The sequence below is a fragment of the Indicator indicator genome, chromosome 1 (assembly GCF_027791375.1).
Source record: "Indicator indicator isolate 239-I01 chromosome 1, UM_Iind_1.1, whole genome shotgun sequence".
NCBI lineage: Eukaryota > Metazoa > Chordata > Aves > Piciformes > Indicatoridae > Indicator > Indicator indicator.
Genome location: NC_072010.1, coordinates 30,465,124 through 30,481,078, shown reverse-complemented (window position 1 = coordinate 30,481,078; position 15,955 = coordinate 30,465,124). Strand labels below are relative to the sequence as shown.

At 42.8% G+C, this 15,955-nt stretch overlaps 1 protein-coding gene across 1 annotated transcript; it reads left to right on the top strand.

Moving 5' to 3' along the window:
• Nucleotides 1-319: 319 nt before the first annotated feature.
• On the top strand, nt 320-15,820 carry CDADC1 (cytidine and dCMP deaminase domain containing 1). The gene is made up of 9 exons (XM_054386582.1): nt 320-398; nt 3,931-4,025; nt 7,271-7,448; nt 8,229-8,807; nt 10,854-10,903; nt 12,973-13,142; nt 13,683-13,872; nt 14,462-14,522; nt 15,706-15,820. The coding sequence occupies exons 1-9, from the start codon at nt 320-322 to the stop codon at nt 15,777-15,779; spliced, it is 1,476 nt and encodes a 491-aa protein (XP_054242557.1). The 3' UTR covers nt 15,780-15,820.
• The last annotated feature ends 135 nt before the right edge of the window (nt 15,821-15,955 follow it).

The following is a 15,955-nucleotide window of genomic DNA, read 5'->3' as shown; positions in this document are numbered from 1 at the left end:
TACTCCCGCAGAGCGAAAAGCACTCAGAACAACGCCAGAGGCAGGCTGAGTTTCAGCGTTATAAGCCCGCTGCGGAGGGGTGGGCCGCTCCCAGCCCCGCACCGCCCCGTCAGGGAAAGCCCCACCCCCTGCTTCCCCTCCGCTTCCTATTGGTGGAGGCGCCCGCCCGTTAGAGGTAGTTGCTCCGCGGTCGTCCCCGCCGCGGCGACGCCCTGAGGGAGGAGCGGGTACGCCGTGGGGGCGGAGCCGGAGGGGCGGGGGGCAACGGCACCCGCACCCGGCAACCGGCACCCGGCACCCGGCACCCGCTCTGGCACCCATGCACGGCGCAGAGGAGGCGACAGCGGCGGCAGGGCCGCGGGTGAGCGCGGCGAGCACGCAGACCGACAGCATGGCCGGTGAGCGCCGCCCTTTGCCCGCCGTGGGGGTCTGGCAGCGGCGGGGCCGGCCCGTGCCCGGGCCTGCCAGGACCGTGAGGGGAACTGCGACCCCGCCGCGGCTGGGAGCGGGCGCTAGAGGCAGGCGGGGAGGCAGGAGGCGTTGCCGGCTTTTTCGCGGGTTTTTCCTCGCCCACCGGGTGCTCCGAGGTGTTTAACGAAGTGTCCGGAACGGTCCGGTTTGTCCTTTCCCCAGGGCGCTTCTGAGGCTGGTCCCGCCCGGGGTTGTTCAGGGAGCTCCTGCCTTATCCCTTCTGAACTGCTGTGTCTCGGAGTGCTCCTGCCCATTATGGGCAATGCAATAAAGTATCCCCCCTCCCCCTGCTTGCCTGCGCTCTTACTCGTACTGGCCTTTTAATAACATACACTTGTATTCTGCATCTCCCCCCTGTCAAAATGATCTCTTTTCCAGTTGTATACAATGTATATTTAAGGTGTACCCTAGAATAGCTTGAGTTGTAAGGGACCTAGATGATCTAGTTCCAACCCCTCTGCCATGGGCCAGGACACCTTCCACTAGACCAGATTGCCCAAAGCCCCATCCAATCTGGCCTTGAACACTTCCAGGGACGGGGCACCCACAACTTCTCTGGGCAACCTGTTCCAGTGTCTCACCACCTCCATAGTGAAGAACTTCTTCCTAATTTCTAATTTAAATCTACCCTCTTCCAGTTTGAAACTGTTATCCCTCATCCTATTCCTACACTGCCTGATAAAGAGTCCCTCTCTATCCTTCCTGTAGGTTCCTTTTAAGTACTGAAAGGCTGCTGTAAGGTCTCCCTGAGGCCTTCTCTTCTCCAGGCTAAATGACCCAACTCTTGCAGCCTCCCTCTTAGGAGAGGTACTGCAGCCCCTTGATCATTTTCCTCTCTATAAAATGTCATGTCCATAAAAATGCTTACCTTCTAAGGAGTGTTCTTCCTAACCCATGTAGCAGAGCCCATGTATGAATTTAGTAAAAGCAACTTTCTTGCAAGGCTGGGGATGCCCAGATGAAACACATTTTGATCAATTTTATATAGCCCATTGCTGCACTCCTAGGGGAGTGGTGTGTATATCCCATGGGCTGTATTTGCAGCTCTTAGTCTGAGGATCACAACAGAGCTGGCAGGTCTCCTTGATGAGTGAATGAGTTTTGTTTCATCCTAGTTTTACAAAAATCTTTCTTGAAAATACATGAAAATCCAATCTGAAAATGGTTTCTAGTTTCATTTTCCAAACAGGAGATTGATGTTGCTGTTCTCCTCCTCCTTGATGATGTCAAAGCTGGTTGGTTCCATGCCTATAAGACAACTTCATCCAAGCCTTTTAGACTTTGACCTAGGGACTCATACATTTCAACCATTCCATAATCCTGTATCTAAGCTATATCTGGATGGACAATGCCCTGATCCTTTTTGCTTGCAGATGCAAGAACAGCACGGTATTCAACACTGGCCTTCACAGCATGCTTTCCCTGAGCATACTGTACCTCTCTGGAGTGAGATCCCTAACCTGGTGGAAAAAAAAGTCTTACCTTTTAGTGAAGTAAAGAACCTGTGAGGACTTGGTGCACCTAAAAACAATGCTCTTTTCATATGCAGTTTTGGTCTCAGTAGCAAAGAACCTGATTCCTTTTCTTTCTCAGTCTGCTGTGGTTGCTTTAAGTTCTCTAAGATGTCTTATACCTTTCTTCCAAGCCACTTTAATGAGTATTCTCTTCACTGTGTTGAACCTAGGGGTGCATTTAAGTACCTAAGTAAATAAAGACGCAGATACATAGATATGGTAACTATGGCTACAGGTCTTTCCTTTTAAATCATAATATTCTGCTTCTCATTGTAAATTGATGTCAATTCGTAACAGCATTGTGAACCAAGACATTCTTCAGTTTTTCTGTGTGTTTCCCAGGTCACATTTGGGTTAGTTCCAAGAAAACAAACAGTGATTCAGACTTGTTTCTGGTGTGTCCTGTTTCAAGTCTACTCTGTGTGCCAAAGTAATCTATTTTAGAAAACATGGTGGCATACGTGTGAGTTGATATAAGGTGCATGGTTTATTTCAGCTTGCCTTTTGGGAAATGCATGTGTGAGTGCAGGGGGGTGAACAGGGGCCATAGTGTGAATGAACTCAGTGCTCATTTAAGAAAACAAATTCTATGTCTTTGGATGTGGCTTGTAGAATTACTTTTGCAGTTTAGTACAGGCGACAGCCACGTGCATTTCTAGCACATCTATCTGTGCTAGCCAGGTGCCCTTTGGCAGTGCTGGCAGTGGGGTAGTGTAGCAGGGCAGCGTAACAATTAGTGGACAGTGTGGCATCAGATGGTGCTTCTGAGAGATCTGTAGTTGCTTTCCAAAATTGTGCTTCTGTGTCAAAAAATCTGCTAAAATAAATTCCAGTTATGGATTGCACATGTTTATCTGCTATCCTAATTGAGTTCACAGACATGTCAGTAAACTAACCCTCTGCCCCACCAAAGCAACCTTAGTATTTGATTATATCTCTTCCAAACAGCTGGAACTACTTAAAGAAAGGTTTTCCTCTATGCTAATCTTGCCTCTTTCTGCTTCGCAAAAACTTTAATATTTGCAGGAAGGGATAAAACCAGATATAGTACTATTGTCAGACAGTAGATGTGAGACCTGCAGAGGAATCTGTGTTCATTACAGCTCTCTGTAAGCACCCCTGAAATAGGCACTGGAGCTTTCTTTCAGACTTCATTAACTTCCCGTCAAGTGTGAAGCAATACTGCTGTTCACTGGAATGGTTCAAGCATTATTGAGCAAAGGCAGTACCTCCTCTTTCATTTGTGGGACTCTCAGTAATGCTTGAGAGCTGGCCCTTGTAGGACAATGTCCAGATTTTGAGTAGAAGGGCAACACAGCACAGAGTGGTGGTCCAAGAAGGGGTTCTTTGCTATCTCTTTGCTTATTCAGTCAGAAGTGACAGCCTGAGCAACAGGTTTTTGTAAAAATCTAACCAAAATTTAAGCAGACTGTAAGAATGCAGAAGCAGGTTTCTTCAGAACTGATGTAACTGGACAGTTTCACAATGGCTCATCTACTTTTGCTGCAGGTGGCAATGTAAGATCATCGTACGTGCCTAGATATTTTTGCTCTCTTCTGTGGTGGGCCTGAAGCTGAATCACAAGATATGTCTCAAATTTCTGTGAATAATCTGAGTGCATTAAGTTATGTGGGATCTGATCTGTGACTTCCGCTCTTCATCTCTGAGTAGAATTAACTGACTGAATTTCAGTGACAGTGTCACAATTTCTTCTTCTTGCACAAATCTGATCTCTGCAACCAGATGTGAGCATTCTGAGTTGACAGCTACTGCCCTGAAGAGGACAGTGTGAATTTAGCTGCAGTAATAGCAATGTGGATGAACCGTCTATAGCAGTTGTGATATAAATCCAAAGACTTGGAAAATACTGTTCAACAATGTGAGGTTTTTTGTAAATATCCATTAATTGTTTTTGGTTTTGTTTTTGTTTTTCTTTCAATGACAGGTCAAATGCCAAGGCTTTCTAAGGTCAATCTTTTTACTTTGTTCAGTCTATGGATGGAGCTCTTTCCCTCGTCTGAGCAACAGAAAAAATCCCAGGTAAAAATGTCTACATTTACCATTAATTGGTTTTTCTGAACAGATGCTTATAGCTCCTGCAGTGAACTTAACCTAACTGCTCTTTACATGGCAGGTAGTCCAGAGAGAAGGGAAAAAAAAAAAGGCACCAGCTAAACATTTAAAAAATATTTCTTTGAAGTAGACAAAAGTCCACTGTTGGGGTAAAAAAAAATGCTTAAAATACTATGCTATTTCTGAAAAACTTTGAAAGGCAATTTATGCCCCCCACATGTGAATCACACAGTGAAAAATGGTGATGGGTATTTTAAAGAACATAACAAAGCAGGTATGGTGTATACTGTGCACGTCTCATACTAATTGTATATTAATTCTGTTTTTAAAACCAGTGTGTTTGATGGTGTAGAGATATTCTTTAAAATGTTGATGTTGATGGTTATAGAAGAGTTCTCTTATAGATTAGAAGTGCACAGAGTAACTTGAAACATTTGCTGATCAAGAAAGCATAGATAATTACCTTAGTGACAGTGAAAATAAAATGTCTTTGAGAATGGGTCTTCTAAATAGCTGCCAGTTGTCCCTTAATTAAGAGGAGCATTTTCGGAGTGTCCTGGAATGGGATGTCTCCTTTTTGATCAGAGTTCTTACTGTGCTCTTTGAAATGATCACGACTTTGTGCAGTGCATACCCATATGCCAACGTTCATGGCACCTGTATCAGCCTGGACAAGAAAAGATAGGAAAGCTGTGTCCAGTTGTGGGCTCCCCAGTTCAGGAGAGACAAGAATCTGCTGGAGAAAGTCTAACAGAGAGCTACAAGAGTGATTGCAGGACTTGAACATCTTTCCTATGAAGAAAGACTCAGAGAACTGAAGCTATTTAGTCTTGAGAGGAGAAGGCTGAGAGGGCATCTTATCAATGCCTATCTGGGAGGTGGGTGTCAAGATGAAGGTGATAGTCTCTTTTCTGTGGTTCCCAGTGATTGGACAAGGAACAAGCTAGAACACAGGAGTTTCCACTTCAAAAGAAGAGACGCTTCGTTACGGTGAGGGTGACAGAACATTGGAAGAGGCTATGCAGAGAGGTTGTGGAGTCTCCTTCTCTGGAGACGTGCACAACCGCCTGGGTACATTCCTGTGTGGCTTGCCCTAGGTGATCCTGCTTTGGCAGGGGGATTGGACTTGATGAGCTCTGGAGGTCCCTTCCAATCCCTAACATTCTGTGATTCTGTGTGGTTCTGAGTGACAATTAGGTCTAATTTTTAAAGCTTGGTATGTCCCAGATTAGATCTGAAAGACAGATGGGTGACTATTCACTATTAAGACTTCAAAAGTAGCTTTGAATTTAGTAATTCAGTTTAGAATGGCACCTGGGTTATACATAGGGCTTAGTGCAGCCTCCTTTCTGTAGCCAAAAAGAAACTGAATAATTTACACATCTAAGGCAGTAGTATTCTGGTAGCAGCTGGATTGCATAATGAGATTGGTTTCAGCAGCTTCATCAAACTAGCCTGAATCCAGTTTCCTCACAATACATGGGAATCCAGATGTGACAGCTCTTGTCCGTGATAAGCAGACTTGTTCCATGGAAGATTCTTTAGAACAGGATTCATTTCTATAAATGAAAAGACAGAAATAAAGCTACAGAAGCTGTTGCCTCCCAGGATAGCCAAATTTAAGATGGAAATTAAATCCATGAGCACTTCCAGATGTTGGATGATTCAGAGGGCTTTTAAGCTATAATTGACAGAATTTCCATGCTGCTTCTGGATTTTGTTATGGGCAAAACAATGATCAGAAATTTGGGACAAGTGCCTATAAGCAGGGACATGTAGAAAACACCAAAAAAAGCCCAACAAAAACATTTAGGGAAAACATAAGAGAGATTGTTTAATGATTCCTGCCTGACAAACCTGGTGGCCTTCTATAACAAGGTCACAACATTAATAGATGAAGGCCGAGCAACCGATATCATTTACCTGGACCTGAGCAAAGCCTTTGACACTGTCCCACACGACATCCTGGTCTCCACGCTGGTAAAGTCTGAGTTTGATGGATGGACCATTCAGTGGATAAAAAACTGGCTTGATGGATGCACCCAAAGAGTGTCTGTCAATGGCTCCATGTCCAAGTGAAGGCCAGTGACAAGTGGAGTCCCTCAGGGATCAGTCCTGGGACCAGTCTTGTTCAGCATCTTTGTTGGCCACATGGACAGTGCCATTGAGTGAACCCTCAGCAAGTTTGCTGATGACACCAAGCTGTGTGGTGCAACAGACACACTGGAGGGAAGGGATGGCATCCAGAGGGACCTTGACAGGCTCAGAGGTGGACCCATGACAACCTCATGAAGTTCAACAAGACCAAATGCAAGGTCCTGCATCTGGGTCAGGGCAATCCCAAGCACTGATAAAGGCTGGGCAGCGACTGGCTTGAGAGCAGCCCTGAAGCACCACTGACTTGGGGGTGCTGGTGGATGAGAAGCTCAAACTGAGCCACCAGTGTGCACCTGCAGCCCGGAAAGCCAACCACATCCTGGGCTGCATCAAGAGAAGCATAGCCAGCAGGTCAAGGGAGGTGATTCTCCCCCTCTACTCAGCTCTGGTGAGACCCCCCCTGGAGTACTGCGTCCAGTTCTGGAGCCCCTATTACACGAGGGATATGGACATGCTGGAAGGTGTCCAGAGAAGGGCCACCAGGATGATCAGAGGGCTGGAGCACCTCTCCTATGAGGACAGACTGAAAGAGTTGGGGCTGTTCAGTCTGGAGAAAAGGCGGCTCCAAGGTGACCTTCTTGTGGCCTTCCAGTATCTTAAGAGGGCCTACAAGAAAGCTGGGGAGGGACTTTTTAGGATGTCAGGTAGTGACAGGACTAGGGGGAATGGAGCAAAACTAGAAGTGGGTAGATTCAAATTGGATGCTAGGAAAAAGTTTTTCACCAGGAGGGTGGTGAGACACTGGAACAGGTTGCCCAGGGAGGTAGTAAAAGCCCCATCCCTGGAGGTTTTTAAGGCCAGGCTGGATGTGGCTCTGAGCAACCTGATCTAGTGTGAGGTGACCCTGCCCACGGCAGGGGTGTTGGAACTAGATGATCCTTGAGGTTCTTCCAACCCTAACAATTCTATAATTCATATCATGATTTGTACTGAAGATCTATATGCTCTGATCCTGGCTGATTACTGTTACCTGAGGAATAGCTTTAATATCTCTGTGGACTTGCTGTTGAAAAAGAAAGTAAAATAGTAAGTAACAAGAATGCATTTTTCTGTAGGTGAAGAAGAGTGGTCTAGTTGTGGTGAAAAACATGAAGATTATCGGTCTTCATTGTTCGAGTACAGACTTGCATGCTGGCCAGATTGCACTCATTAAACACGGATCGAGACTTAAAAACTGTGACCTGTATTTTTCCAGAAAGCCATGCTCAACTTGTTTAAAAATGATTGTAAACGGTAAGCAATGACTGTGGTAGAGCAAATGCTTGTGATCGATGGTGTCAGAAAGCCTCTGTTCTCTTTGGACTGTCCCATTGGTGAATAGCAGTCCCCAACTTGTGCATAGCCTGCACTGATACTCTCCACAAGGCTGAAAACAGTATTTAAGTGTGCATTTCCCAGAGCTGATGATTAAGAAACTAGAGTTCATTGCTGAGACTCTGTGCCACTGGCTGGGATGTGCTGCTGAGATTCTGACATACCTGTTGCACTTTGCAAGAGCAATCTTAAGCCTGATGACTAGGCCTAGACTGCTACAATTTTCCTTGCCCTCCCATTGCTTGTCTGTGGCATCAAAGGAAGGGTGTTTTTTATGCACAAGGAGTTACTTTATGGTCCCCTTTTCACAAATGAGTTGAAGGCAAGTTAGATTGTTCACTTCTTGAAATGCAATCTGTTGGTGCAACCTTTCTGCAAATACTGATTTTTTAATCTCAGCATCATCTTCTATTTGGGCTAATTTTTTGTCTGTGGTGGTAGTGTTATCTGTTTTAGGTGAGATGCAAAATTAGGCTGCCACAAATATAGTAGAACTTAGGAAGTTCCACATTTTTATGTAGGCTGATTATAAAGTCTGATAAGCTCTTGATACTCATATCTGCCAGCATTTTTGTCATACAGATGCCCCTTAAGTAGCAGTCAGGATGTTAAAGGAGTCAAACCAGAGTTAATCAATAGTGTGTTGATTATGAAGCTTATATTACATGATTCCTTTTGCTGCATCATCTTCTTTTCCAGCTGGGGTAAACAGAATTTCTTACTGGCCTGCAGATCCTGAAATCAGCTTGCAGAATGAGGCATCCAATCCCATGACTACTGAAGATGCAAAGCTAGATGCCAAAGCAGTAGAAAGACTGAAGTCAAATAGTCGTGCTCGTGTGTGTGTGTTGCTTCAGCCCTTGGTGTGCTATATGGTGCAATTTGTGGAAGAAACTTCCACCAAGTTTGATTTTATTCAAAAAATAGCAAAAACTCAACCAGACTCAAATACTGACTTTTATACTGCATGTAGACAAGAGAAAATAAAAGAGTATGAAAGTTTATTCCTAATTTCAAATGAGGAAACACACAAGCAAATATTGATGACAATAGGACTGGAGAACCTCTGTGAAAACCCATACTTCAGCAACCTTAGGCAAAATATGAAAGATCTTGTCTTGGTTTTGGCAACAGTGGCTGCCAGTGTCCCTGTCTTTGGGTGCTTTGGATTTTACAACAGTGAACCATGGGGAGCAAATGAAACAGACCATCAGTGTTTGCCCCAAGAAATTGCAAGGCACTGTATGATACAAGCCAGACTGCTTGAATATCGGACAGGTGAGTTGTTACAGTAGTAGAGAAAGAATGGGTCTCATGAATAGAACAAGTTCCTGATTTCAGTCTTACTTCTTCCAAATATTTCCTTCAGCAAGCTGCTGAATTCTGTTCTTGTATCTGTGACGTGGGAGAAGCAGTAGTAGGAGCAACTCGATGGTGGTGTAGAGTGAAAGCGCTGAGCTTTCCAAGAGAAAACCAGGGCAGGTATTTTACATACAGTGCTAGCAAAGTCTGCCCTGACAATGGGCTAACACCTATATGAAAACAGAATATGATGACATTTAAATTCTTCAAGCTAGTCTGAGGCACTTCTTTTTTCCTATGGAGGTTTCACAAGATATTCCTATTAGTAGGTAAGTGCCAGCATTTTATTATGTACACTTCTTCAGAAAGAGCAGTGAATAAATGCCTTTCCAGCAAAGCATTAGGTACAGTTATATTAAGTTCCCTAGTTCAAATCTTACTAGTAAAAGTGATTATATATCTGATGGTTTAGGGTTTGGTTTTGGTTTTGTTTTTTTTTGCAAAGATGGTGGTATTTTGATGTACAGGCTTTCAGGGTGGAAGAGCAGTTATTGACAATCTTTTGATACAGATGGCTTCTGTTAACTAATTTGTTCTGAGTAGCTATGCAATAAGCTGCTAAGTTCTTCCAGAGGACACAATACAAAGATTTTAAACTTGGCAGTACTCCCGAGTGATGTTCTTTTTATCTAGACAGGATAGTTGCTTTTTTAAAACCTTGTAAATAAAGATATAGTATGTATTTAAAGCTTGAAATAAAACTAATCCCCCAACACACACACAAAACCAACCTGTCGAGTCAGGTGCTGAATGTGCCTTTTGAGTTACTCAGTTTGTTATTTGTGAAGGTGAATCTTCATCTTTTATAACCTTTTAGTTTTTTGAATCAGGTTTGGGGGATATTTTTTGGGTGCCTTCTGCAGATTTGGTCACCAAAAGCTGCAGAGGAGTTTGCTTCTTTTAGAAGTAATGCAGAGATTTGCTGGAACCATTTGTGAGTTTTTTGTACAACTGTTGTTGTACAGAGCAAAATAGAATGACCAAGCTTAAGTACTCATTCTTGGAGCACCAAAATTTAGTTTTATTTGTGCTGTTCAGCTTGGACTCAGGTCTGGTTTTCGAGAAAATTCTTGTTCCTCTTTAGTGGAATTTAGTCCTCTAATGAAATTAAAATAAATAGCAGCTCTCTTGCATGCATTAAGATGCTTTACATTATTATATAGGCAGATATAAGGGCAGAAAGACCATAGGATGTTTTCTGTGGTGGCTTAATATACATCAGTGACTAGTAAATACACAGAATATAGTCAGCCCTCATAAAAAATACCTGTGGCAAGAAAGACCCTCTTTGAGTGATTGAATATGGTAATGAAACTTTGGATTATGGAAATTATTAAGTGAAACAGCATCTTTTGCAATACTAATCACTGGAAGCCTAGAACATTTTTTTTCTCATTTATATACTCTGTTTTAACTGGTAAAGACTCTCATCAGTAGCTACTGGGGAAGATTTCAAAGTTTCATAGAAATCTTCTAAGTCACACAATGAAAGTTCTCTTCCAGTTTTCCTGTGGTGGTGAAATGAAACACCCCCCAAAATATGACCACAGAACTATAAATTTAAGGAGTGTCAGAAATGAAGTAATTAAGTAATAAGCAATTAGAAAGTTTTTTAGCAGTTTGCAATCTCACATCAGCAAACTTGTCCACATGTATTCTTGGCACACACTTTCTTATCTGATGTACGTATTGGTAGCTTGTTAGCACCTATTAACGAATGTATGTAGCAAAGTCTTAGAACAGGTGGCCTTGCAATTAAGGAACACCCAGCTTTTGCAATAGACTCATAGGACTTCATAGTTCTTGATAGAACTTGAAGTTCCTGATCTTTCTGCAGTTCTTTGTTCCTATCCACAAAGCAGTAACAAATGTTATTCCATCCATAGGATGTCATATCTTAATGTATGGGTAACCCAGAAATACTTTGTTTGTTACTTACTGATAAAATATTATGTATTTCAGAGGATCATAAAACAGGAGTTGGAGCTATTATTTGGGCAGAAGAAAAATCAGTAAGTATTGGGAAAAGTTACATTTTCTTGCACTCAAAATTGACACACTTGTATCTGCATTGAGCTTGTTACTTTGCTTTAAGGTTGCATGCGTGTGTTTTTCATGCACATGCACAGCACTCTAAAAATCTTGTGCTGCTCACCCTTTAAGTCACTGAGTTAATGACTGCTTCATTCTTATGTTGTCACTGTGAAGGGGAAGCGTCAGTTTAGTACAAGTGAGTTTAGTAAGTGCTGCAGTGTTTCTGCCTAGCTTTTCAGCGTGCCTGCTTCCCTAATCATTGTCAGTTATTCCAGGTGTCCTGGCTACAGTTTTGCCACAGCTGCTGCTTCAGCAGCATGTGCCTACACTGCATGGTTCCCTTTGCAGCTCTTTTTGGAGAGGTCTCAGTGCAGTCATAGTCCGACAATCTCTTGAGGATGTTTTTGTGTGTGATTGAAAGGCTCTGTACTGGCTTTAGCACATTCCTTTTGGGATCAAAATGATTTTTTTTCTAAAATGCTGTTACTGTGCTTTTTCCCATCCAAGCATAAAGGCTTTATTTCTTTATGTCTCTGATTATGCATATTACCAATCGCAGGAAGCCTCACTCTTCATGCAGCTGCCACATACTCTTAATTTGTTTTTAGCACTTCAATCACCAGCTGCTTATTGATGTTTTGTTTCTCATCGAGGTTTCAATTGCAGATTGCTACTTGGTCAACCCACTGGTCGCTGGGTCTGTTGAGACAGATGAAACACGGTCTCTGGCACATCATAGGCTAACTCCAGCTGTCTTTTAATTTTGTGCATTGCAGAAAGGCTCAAGGACTAAATCCTCCAGAGTTTTTGTTCCTGCTGTCAGTGTTACTTGCTAAAAGGAAAGAAACTAAAGCCCTGTGCAGTGTGTCCTCTGTAGTTGTAATAATTTATTAATTTATAATTAAGATATGACAAATATGAATATTAATTAAAATATTATTAACTTTTTCTTAAAATGAAAAGTTGCCCAAAACTTGTTAAACAGGTTTGATGTACGGTTAGAATATATCTTTACAGTGGGAATGTACAGTATTTAGGCAAATATAACAATTTTAACAATTTCAAGAAACCAGGAGGAAATAACGGAAAGAGAGAATCCCCAGGAGCAATATGGCACTTGACCACAGCAGGGGGAGACTCGACAAGAACTGTTCAGCCAGAGAGGCAATGAATTAATTACTCACAGTTGATTCCACCCAAGTGGGGAGTGCTGCTGCTGTGTATTAGCCGTTGAGGCTTTTTGGGGTGCTCTCCCGCACTAGGCACGGCAAGCTGCCAGCAGGAATGCCACACGGTCTCAGGGCTGGTCTGGCTTCAGCAGACGGTGGGCTGTATGATGCTATTACCGTGATGGGCTCTTGCTTTGTCCTGGGTAAACTGAGGCATAGCAAAATTCTAGTTGCAAGGGGAAACGAGGCTTGGCTCCGGCTCCTAAAGCTTGTGGCTTCTATCCCAAGCTCTGGACCAGGCAACTTGAGGCAAGGCAGGTTCAAGCAAGGCAAGAGTGACTAGCAATCAGCCTGCTTATATATCTTGCCCAAGATTCAATTGGGCCAATAGAGCAACTGAAGCCAGCAAACAGTTACCCAATGAAAAGGGATTCTGCCAGGCTGTGGCCATAAAAGGTGGAAACACAGGCCTGGTTGGGGAGAAGCAGTGGTCAGTACACATGCTCTTACCCCAAAAGGAGACTTGTTTAGCAGACACATTAGGTCCTGTCCCTTTGTTCCTTTTCCCATGTTACCCTGACTTCTGCAAGAAGGAGGGGGGGAGAGGGGTACCATGTCTAGACACATCACGGCCTGTCTGGGTTTGTGCTGGGCCCATTTGGCCCTACCTCCACAGTAGTGCTACTGTTTGCCTGTGTGGCCCCTATGGAGCTTGGTGGAAAAGCTTCAGACAGGCATGGAACAGTTAGCAAGATCAGAGTTCTCTTTTAACAGCTGTAACTTGACACAAACTGATATTGTGAAAAGTATCCATTGTACAGCACTCTTAGTCTTCAGTTTAAATGTCTCCAAATGTGATGCTTTGCTTTCTGTTGCAGAGAAGCTGTGATGGAACAGGAGCAATGTATTTTGTAGGCTGTGGTTACAATGCCTTTCCTGTTGGATCTGAATATGCTGATTTTCCACACATGGATGATAAGCAAAAGGATCGGGAAATCAGAAAGTTCAGGTACATCATCCATGCAGAGCAGAATGCCTTGACATTCAGGTAATGGATTTATGTTTATCACAGGAAATAATGAGACAGTTCAGAAACAATCATATGACAGAGGCATGGGGTCACTGTGATGAAGTATGGATTGCAGTCACAGTCTTGTTTATGCCTATGACGCAGAACTTGAACACGTATGGACATAGTTGGCTCTTGGGATTTCTTCAGACTTCTTAAGTAAGCTCTGTTTTTAAAGGATATTCCAATATGGCTCCAATACATGGCAGCTATCCTTCAGAAACAAGCCACTGCCTCTGCTTCCTGCTAGGACCATGCTATAACCTGAAATGTGGAAGTGTGGTAATTGTTGAGGCTTCCAACAGTGATTTTGTGGGGTGTTGGGATGAGTATTTTGTTCACAGACAGTAAAGCCAAACCAGGTGTCATTGTGTACTTGTGTACTTGAGTAGGAATAAGTTGCTTCTGAGAGCAGATAATACAGCACTTCTTTGCTTGCTCTTGTGAGATACCAGGTTTGTCACCATTCAAAACTATCACGTTATAAACTCTGAAACTCTGCTGTCTGACTCCTTGTAGGTGCCGAGAAATAAAGCCTGATGAGAGAAGTATGATCTTTGTCACGAAATGTCCATGTGATGAATGTGTGCCTTTAATCAAAGGGGCTGGGATCAAACAGATCTATGCAGGAGATGTTGATGCTGGAAAAAAGAAAGCAGACATATCCTATATGAAGTTTGGTGAACTTGAGGGTGTAAGCAAATTTACAGTAAGTGTCAAAATATATGCTAAAAACTCTGGGCAGGACTGGAGGGGAGGAAAGTGAGCAGTTGTTTGCAGCCAGCCTTACAGGAGTGTTTTCCTATGCTATTGAGTCATGTGAGTGGAATTGAGGGGTTGCTTTGTCACAACACTGAGGACAAGTGCTGTGTCATATTCCAGGTGGTAGGGGCAAATCATTTCATTGCAGATTTCCCTCTAATTCGTTGCTGTTGTTTGAGGTGGTCTCTTCCCACTCTGAAGTTCTCTCCAAGCCTCCCTGTCACAGTATGGCAGCTGATGTAGGAGATGAGTATGTGGTTTTGAAGGTGGCCAAGTGCATTTGTGCTCAGATTGCTCACTGTGGCAAACTGCATCACTGTTGGTTTGAGTGGGCTCGTTTCTTCTTCTCAAGGGAGTAAATGGCCACACATCCCTTAACAGCTTCTTGTCCTCAAAGCAAACATGTGTTGGAGGGGAGCCCTTCATTTCCCATCTCACCGCTAGTCATGCCTTGCAGTGAAGGACTGTAGGGTACTTTTTCTTTCTCCTTCTGATCTGTTTTCTGCAATAAGTGAAGCTTTTTTCTTCTTTTCCAGTGGCAACTAAATCCATTGCACATTAATGCCCTCGAATTCCATGACCCAACAGCCAGGGAAAGTAAGTATTTTCTCATTAGTTCATTTTATGGCTGAAGAAGTAAGTGAGATCACATTTCAAACACACCTGAATATCTCTGGGATTTATTAGTCTTGATTAATCTGGACTAGTTAAATTTTGCTATGAAAACTTCTCTGAGTTTTTTTAATAGATGAACTATTGTTAAGTTAAAAACTTGAGCTTGTTTAGCACATGCTTGGCATCGCAAACATTACAAAATCTAGTAGTGCTTTTAACGAGGTCAACAATGTGATAGTTTGCACATGGATTATTTCAGGCTATTGTGTCTTAAATTTTGCTCTATAAAGACTTCTTATATTGTGTTCTATAAAGGGTGCTGTTCTTTTTCTAGAAAAATGGGACTCCCTCCATGCCATTTAAATATGTTCTGCAGAATGTTTTGGTTCTTCTTTTATGAAGTAGAATCTATGCCAATGCTTTTCAACTGACATTTTTATTTGTGTGTCCATAATATAAAGACCACAAAATCCTTGTCAACCTGCACCCTTGTAGAAAGAGAGCTGTCAAAATCATAGATTCACAGATTCACAGAATGATTTGGATTGGAAGGGAACTGGAAGTTCATCTGCTCCCAACCCCCTGCTGTGGGCACAGGGACACCCTCCCCTAGACCAGATTGCTCAAGGCCTCATCCAACCTGGCCTTGAACACCTCCAGGGAGAGGGCATCCATGACATCCCTGGGCAACCTGTTCCACTGTCTCACCAGCCACACTGTAAAGAATTTCTTCCTATTATCTGGTCTAAATCTGTCCTGCTCAAGCTTCAGTCCATTCCCTCTCATCTTCCACTACAATCCCTTTAAATTCCTGGCTTTCTTGTAGGCCCTTTTCAGGCATTGGAAGGCTACTGTAAAGTCTACCCAGAGCCTTCTTTTCTCCAGGCTGAAAACAGAGTTTTATGTTTTATGAGTCTTATGTTGAACATTTTATTAGAGATGACATGCTTGCCTTTTCCACACTGAACTGTTTTAAATTGCTGAGTTTCCTTACTGTGTTTCTTTCCTATGGTTATTGCATGTTCCTCTGAATGGAGAGAAGACAAGTTCCCTACCTCAAACCCCTACCCAGTGTTATTCCAGTATGCCTGTATGTGTTGAGTACTTAAAACTCTGCTTTACTACTGTATTAATGTTTCACACCTTTTTTTTTTTCTCTCCTTAGATGGGGTTCAGAAAACAAAATCATTAGATGACCAGCAGCACCAAAACAAGAAACTGTGTCTGGGTCACTGCTGAATAATGAAGCACTACTGCAGTCTTGCTTTGTACTTTTTATAATGCAGCCTCTTTGCACTTTCAACTAAGGGAGAGTTTTATTTATTGTTTGGAAAGTGATTTTTAGAATAAGTTTATTTATGATGTCTTAAATGTTTTCCAGAATTACCTGCAGGTCTTTTTAATTTAGAAGTTCC

Excerpts from the sequence above, each read along its gene's own strand:
- CDADC1 (XM_054386582.1), top strand. The coding sequence starts at position 320 with ATGCACGGCGCAGAGGAGGCGACAGCGGCGGCAGGGCCGCGGGTGAGC. Across the intron at positions 7,449-8,228 it reads TTTAAAAATGATTGTAAACG|CTGGGGTAAACAGAATTTCT; the intron begins GTAAGCAATGAC and ends CTTCTTTTCCAG. Across the intron at positions 14,523-15,705 it reads TGACCCAACAGCCAGGGAAA|ATGGGGTTCAGAAAACAAAA; the intron begins GTAAGTATTTTC and ends TTCTCTCCTTAG.